At 36.1% G+C, this 7926-nt stretch overlaps 1 protein-coding gene across 1 annotated transcript in view; it reads left to right on the forward strand.

The window, feature by feature from the left end:
- Positions 1 to 2731: 2731 nt before the first annotated feature.
- Positions 2732 to 7926, forward strand: part of LOC108624627 (leukocyte elastase inhibitor) — a 7678-nt gene continuing 2483 nt past the window's right edge. Inside the window, exons 1-3 of the mRNA XM_018024049.2 lie at positions 2732 to 3018; positions 6348 to 6632; positions 7213 to 7548. Of these exons, the coding sequence (XP_017879538.1) occupies positions 6348 to 6632; positions 7213 to 7548 (621 nt within the window). The 5' untranslated portion in view covers positions 2732 to 3018. The remainder of the gene's footprint in view (positions 3019 to 6347; positions 6633 to 7212; positions 7549 to 7926) is intronic.

Below are 7926 nucleotides of genomic sequence, written 5' to 3' on the forward strand. Positions count from 1 at the left end.
AAATATATTTAAATGACTCTTGTGCACATAATATGTGTGTACAAATCTTACGTAAGAAAGCTTGTATATACAAATATATATAGATATCATAAAGAAGGGATAAGTATATCTGACTTACTTTTTTAACTTAATCGATAATAATCTTATATTGAAACCGCTATATCTATATCGTGGGCTCAAAATCACTCACGTGTCAAGAATAAATTATTTTAATATTTTTCACTATAATGTTATGATAATCATTGCTAATTTAATTCATTCACGTACAAACCACATTTACATTTAGAACGTCGACATTTTTGAAGATATTAATCGCGATTCTTTACTCCTGTTATAACAATACCTCCAGCTTGGTAATTCCAAGTTTTTGTATCGCTTCCAGTTTAGTCACGACCAAAATAATCAACTGATTGTACGCACGTGGAGTTGAATAAGTAAATTGACCGCAAACCTCCTTTGGTTTACTGATTATTATTTCATTTCACATAAACGAGATATGTACCGTATCCTGCTTACAGATTTTCCTCTTACGGTTAGATCTTTCTTCAAAGTATGCAAATGTTCACAGAACTGTGATAACTTGTACTGCAGTTTCCCCAATACTGTTTCCTTTTTTAGATCACAAAAATTCAATTTGCATTTGTCACTTTCCAAATCACTCCCACGCATCCACGATTTCTAATTTGAAGAAGCGTCATTTGCATGATTGGCTGCTGGCAAAATAATAGTACCGCAGTTTTACGGGAAAACGCGCACGGCCAATCGATTTTTTATTTATGTAACGTGCAATTAATTATCAGCAGGATGGATCTTTCCTGCAGGTTATTATCGCTACCATTGATTTTCGTAACTTGACGCCTCGCAACAATGCACTATCGCAAACAGAATTTTATATTCAGGTAGCGGAATTCAATCTATTTTGTTCTGATAAACGAGTTCATTTCATAATAATTTATTCCTGATCTATAATTATTAACCGCAAATTTTATTGTTTGCATGAACAATTATTTCATTCATTTTTTTTTTAATATTTAAATAATCTCGTGGCGCCCAATCGTACAGTACATGGTTACGCAGGTATGTGGAGTTCATTAAAGACGAACGTTCCGTAATTCCGGTGTGATCATCAATTGTTCTCATTTTATAATAGAGTGCAATTATTTAATCACTTGACCATGGGAATTTCATTGAATTCTAACTTCAGCCATGGATCGTGGCTAATTTTGATTATTATTCCCAGAATCAGAATTATCGAATTTTGTAATAGTACGAAAATATAACAATATCCATGTCTTCTTTGACTCCACTGTTCCCTCAAATTAAAATAATAATAATGAAACGCTACTCAGTTTTATATGTAAATTTGTAGTTCTGTTTTTTGAACATGCACTTCTGAGTATGACGCATTACATGTTTGAAAAGTCATCTTGGCTATCAAAGAATTAAATGTTAAGACAAAGCACGTAATTTCCTTCTCACTTAAATGAAAAACATGATTATCACCGAGATTCAGCCGAATCTTTCTTCTTGCGTCATTATTGATCTATGAGTATCAATGGAACTCCCAGAAATAGATACCTGCTCTAAGGAAAGTTACTCATTGATGCGCTCAGGTATATTACCGTTGAATCTGATAAAGCAAGTTTATAATAGCATGAATGCGTCTTGGAAGAACTTATTCATTGGGACGATGATTCGTTGACACTGAATAAACTAATAAATTTAATTCCGCTTAGTGGCCCTTCCTGCGAAACAACCCACCCTTGGAAAAACCCATGCGATCGTCCTGTATGTTCTCGTCGATTTGCGTCAACTATCAAAACAAGTCGCATCTGTTCTGCAGAAGGAGTAGATATAAAACGCAAACAGCAATAACTACGATTAAATGATCCAAGTGCAATCAAATAATTACAAAACGCGTAGATCTATTAACATGGATAAATTTTATTACGTAAGAAACGTATTTACCAATGAACTCTGTAAATTTTGTTTTGTTATTTTAATGACGTCTCTATTAAACTGTAAGGCATCATTGAAATAAGTTAAGATGTATTTTGGGAACTTACGCTTTCTTGCCCGTAGGTATCAAGGGGGAATCCGTTCATACCATACGTTTGGCTATCAAAACAACTGCATTCTTCGGAAGTACCAAGTATTTTTAATCCTAATCCTACGTTTTCCTAGAACGAGTAAATCCGAGCCTTTTTTCCTGTCATCTGAGAAAGAGGAAAGTTTGTCTCACGGAAAACCCGTTTGCTCGATTTTACTCTTGACCCATAAATTAATTAACAATTTCGAATGTAACACAATATTTTTCGATTAATTTAGGTGGGAAGAATAATACTGCGTTAAATAAAAATAAATAATTGTAAGATTAAGTATAGTTACAAGTCTTATTTAATACGCATTTGTCTAGCTTATTGCACTCTCATAGTTAGATAAGACATCGGTTATAAATGATATAATGCAGATAGTGAGAAGTTATCCGTATATCTATGATTGTGTTTATTCGGAATTTGGATGAGGTTTTCGCGATTTACTTTACCGGGGACTTTCTTCGGGTTCGAAGGCGGTTCCGGCTGGAAAACCCGTCGCGTCGAACCGTGGGTCAACATTTACCGATTAGCTCGAATCATCTGCCACGTGCCCGTCGCAGATATCTGGATCACGAGTGGTGACCCTGGGAGGCGACCTACAGTAGCTGTGGTAGACGATCCGGACGAGGAATCGCGACGAGGACGGGGAAACGGCAGAGAAGAACCCGGTAAATACAACGGAGCACAACCGAGGCCGACATGAGTCAGTCTCGTCGCGGCTGTTGATCGATTCGCACGTCGAGGACTTCTCCGATTCATCAGGCACACGCGACGAACACATCGTTCCCGTTTCGACGGATAAGAATCTCAGTCCTGCCGATTATGCAAAGTAGACGAACGAATATTTAACTACCGGTGAATCGTGAGTGAAAGCTGAAGAGGAGAGACACAGAAGTTACAACATACATCGAGGACTCTAAAGGTAAGGGCTCAAAGATGAAGAGTGTATGTACATATGTACCGCACGGACGGGAAGAATTTGAGGAAGGTCGGGATTCTCGTGAGTAGAATGCGATGCTCTGGACAGTCTTCACTTAACACTCGTGATCCCTTTGGACTCTCGCAATCAGTAAAAGATAGGCGCGCGTCGAGGTATTTTAAATTTATGTGAAAACAAATTTTACTTTGATTTCAAAAAACTAATCTGTGCAGAAGTAACATGCGGTTTCTATTTACAATTCTATTGATAAAATTATATGTAACTTCTTGCCTATTAATTAAATGTTCGGATTGGAATTTATAAGTTCAATAACTGAAAAAAATAATAATGAATATAATAAATATGTTAATGATATAATCGACAGTCAGTCTGCAAAGTAACAAAAGTGACAGTAACAGCAATGAAATCGTTGTAACGCGAATTCCAGCACGTGGATGCAAATTTTCCAAGAATTTGCAAAATTACATCGCTATGGCTGGAACTAGTTTGTGAAGATCAGACGTTCACGCAATTATTTCCATACTATTTTATTATAAAACATGTGGTGATTCTATTCGAAGTAAAAGTTGATTCACAAAACAATTTGGAGCAATTTGGTTGTTTATTGTTCACCGGCGGCTATTATTTCACCGCAACGAGCAATTTGAGGTGATCGTTCCTGCCTCAAGGATTTTACGTATAGGTAGTTCAATTATAAAACTATGAGTAATTTGCGCCTTAGCTAACAATAAGGTATCGATACGGCGATGCATACGAATTAGTGACAATAAGGTTCAATTGTGGTATTGAAGTCATGCTCCTTTAAGCAAATGCATTCTTCTTATTTATCATAATTTATGAATCATACAACACTTCTACATTAGTTCGCTCTGTCTTTATTGAATGCTGATTTAGTCAGTTAAAAAGAGAATGGATAGTGCATTGAAAATTTTAATACGTTATGTAGTATATTATTAATAGAAGGTATCTATATTTAATCATTCTAATTAGAAATGCAAGTTTCATAATCGAATATCTTTTGATCATGGTCACTGATAATACGCACAATCGATGAACTATGACGTGCTTAATCACTTATTGTTTCTCCAATTACTCTTCGTTCGAAAGAAAAAACATCCTTGCGGTATCGGATCCTCGTTGTCCGACGATAATCCTTTGCAGTACGAGCACGAGGATGAGTAATTACGTAGGGTCATCGAGCTCACGATTCGCTCAGGGAATTCCTACAGCCGTCTGACAGATTTATTGGATGCGAACGTAATCGTCGTGACCATACTCTGCATTTACAGGTTTTATGGCGGCAGGTAGAACAGAAAGAAATCGTGATTAGAAAATTGAGCTTCCAAGGAACATCGATCGCGTAAACAGCGATGGAATAAATTTCAGATAAACATATGGAATCCCGATAATTGGTATCAAAGGATAAAATATTTCCGAGATTTCGTAATCCCACGTTTCGTCGCTACTTGTCCCATTATTCGATTATCTTGAAAATTTGAAATGTCTTCAATTAGGTGTTCCGTCGCTTGTGTAGTTTTTATTCCAAATTAAATATCATTAAAAGTGTGCGAGATTGAAAGAATGATGTTCGAATAAACGATAGGTATCTACGTACATCTTCGTACCATTTAAATGAGTGATTAACAGATAAAATTCATTATAAAAAAGTATTCTAACGAAATCGTACAATGTTTATGTAATCAATCATGTCAATGCAATATCTTTCATTGCTATTCAAGTTTTATCAAACTACTATCTTGACACGTGTAAACGACTTTCCTGGATGCGTAAGAGGCCATTTACTATGTAATGCGATTAATAACGCATTGTTGTGCACATTGAACGCAAACACGGGCGTCACGCATTCTCATTCATCCTGCAGATTCTAAATGATATTCCACATGGGTTTTCCCGCTAGATGCTCGAACACTTCCCCGGCATTGTCACCTCTAATCAGTAATGAGGCGTGTAATACGTCTCATTGTGTCGTAAAATTGTCGTGCGCGAGTTATTAACACGTATGGCGTACCAAATGCGGAATATTCTCCTGGAATCAGTCTTAGACTGAAATTATATAGTGTCATTGCTTTCATAATCCATTAACGATAATGATGACAATCCACGTCTTTATATCAAATAAGATTATTGTCTTGTCACGATGGTCTAAGATCGATGTTGATGGCGTTCGAATTATACAGATTGTCCCACATAGGGAAAAGAATACTAGAATTTTTTTCCTTTATTAACACATGACACAAATGAAAAATACTTTCGTTTTTATATCCTTGTTGCTAATTAATATTCAAGGAAAAAGGAGGTCCACTGCAGCATATTAGCTTCAAAATTGTTTCCATGCGACTTTAAATGTTTATGCTGATAATGAATTCATACCGTAACTCCGATTTCAATGTCTATTATTATAACTCTGGGGAATTTTCAGAGATAGTAACCCGTATGTAAAAACTATGATAATGTGAACAAATGAGAGATGTATATGGCCATGTGTTCCTCGTTGACGCAGAGACAATCGACGCCACGTGCAACACTGGCCATGATGTATCGTAACAAAGCCTTCTTTTATCAAATTTGTCTAATGATTCGAAAAACAACAACTAAATATTGCTAAAGAGAATTGGACGTCTTTCTCGTGTCATATGTTCAACGATCTAGTAATTAATTTAAATGGAAGTTCACTTTAGAGTTCAATGCTTTGATAAAAAAAAAAAAAGGAGTCGGTAGAAAGACTATATTTGACGTTGAGGTAAACGAGAAATGGATATATACGTAGTCGCTGACAACGGTAAAAAGCTGGTGTTGGAACCGGTTTCTTAAATCGTCCGACGTTCTGCACCGACGAGTCGTTTTATAATTGTTTATCGCAGAAAGTATCAATACTAGAACTAGCACTCAGTGTTGCATGTCTGATAATGTACCAAATATCGTGTTAAATTGTTATTAATATCCTCTTGCTTCTTTGAGAAAAAATATGTAATATTCTTCGATGAAATGCGTGAACACTGATAACAGACATTAATGCATTTCCTCTCTATTAGAAATACATTAGTCAGTTTATTTACACTAAAAAATAATCATTGCCAAGTCTAACGTATTGTACTATCGTTATCGTATTTTATGATTTCCGCGTTTCAATGATGTCCTCCAGACATTGCAACTAAGCAATGATAATTCGTCATCCTGTGAACTTATCTACATTCACGATAATGTAATTAACGTTGTACTGAAAATTGTTTTAAATGTCTGCTTTTATACAAAGAATGTCTAATTCGAAACCTTTCTTTTTTCTTGTACAGATGAAGACTGGAGCGATATTCCTAAGCCTCGCAATCAGTTGCTTTGGCCAACTGATTTATCCCGACGACAGTAGTCTATTCAAAAGCACGATCGTTCCTTATGTCTATTCAACTGACATACGGCAATCAGTGAATAAAAATATCGCATCCTACGAACCACCACAATTCGCTAGCTTGGAACCACCGGCTCTCGGAGCACTTGGAAGCAGCGCGCCGCAAGAAGAAATGGTATCGGCTGTCGGTTCGAAATTCACGGACAACGCGTTGCAGGAATGGAGCGATCACGTAAGCACGAAAATATAGATACTTAATATCCAGTGAAAGGTTTTGATGCACCGCTGACAAGAGCTTCGAGCAGATTATGATAATTACCATATGAATCATGAGCGAGGAGCCTTTAACTTTTCAAATTATGAAACATTCACGCAAAGTTCTTAATAGAAGATGAGATTAGCTAGTGATCCAAGTCAGATAGCGATTTTAAAATGTTATAAACGTGTATTTAATTATTACTTTATCGATGTCAGACACTTGTTAAAATGTCCATTTATTACACTTGTTGCGACATCGAATAAAAGTTTTTTAACATTCAGAACTATGAGCCTATTACAACAAATCGTACGATCTTACGGTTTGCTTCGCGTTGCATGAAAGGATCAAGAAAGTTCATCTAACAATAGAAACGGTCTTCAATCATCTTCAAGCTCTCTTTTGCTTTCTCTATATCGTTTGATTATTATCAACTAGTTCAGATTCTCCAAATAACTAAGACAATTTGTTTCAACATTTAACCGTGAATTAAAATAAAATAAGGCAACTTGAAAAATTCGAATAAATAATAGCTTATTGTTTTAAACAATTTCAGGTAAACAATCTCATAGCCAATGGCGTGTTCAAATTCGCTTTAGACGTCGAACGTGAAATTCATAGGAATCGAGGTACATCCATGATCGAGCAACAGGACAACATAATTTTCTCGCCGCTCAGCATTACCGTGACTTTGGCGATAGTCCTCGCAGGTTCTGCTGGCAAGACCTTCGAGGAGGTGTCCAGGGTTCTTGGACTGGAATTGGGCGTTGATATTTCACGACATTCCGAGATCGTTCATCAAATGTTTGGCTTGCTGACAGACCAGTTTCAAACGAATTTTCTTACATCCACTGCACCGAAAACAGACTTTGCTCTAGCGACTTATGTACAGGTAATAAACTGTGCTTAAGGATGTATTGGCTATACAATCAATCCCAAAAGTTTATGTACCTTAGAAAAATGCATTTCCTATAATTAAAAAGAAATCAGACGTCGGAAAAACAATGCTAATAATAAATAGCTACGTGCTAAAAAGTATAGAAGGAAATATCCAATTAATTATTGACGCTGGCGAAAAGCTTTATATACAGAAGTTGTAGGCACTGACATCCTCTACAAAGAAAGATTCTATGTATTTTTCTTCTAATTTGAGTATTTAACGAGTTAAGTATGATTATATGGCATTTTATTGATGTTGACAAAATCCGACCATTCCACCGTCGAAACAGCGAACTTTTGGCAAAAAATTTCGTTTTTCCTTAATAACTCC

Source organism: Ceratina calcarata, unplaced genomic scaffold (genome assembly GCF_001652005.2).
Source record: "Ceratina calcarata isolate Rehan_Ccalc_2016 unplaced genomic scaffold, ASM165200v1 scaffold117.2, whole genome shotgun sequence".
NCBI classification, from domain to species: Eukaryota; Metazoa; Arthropoda; class Insecta; order Hymenoptera; family Apidae; genus Ceratina; species Ceratina calcarata.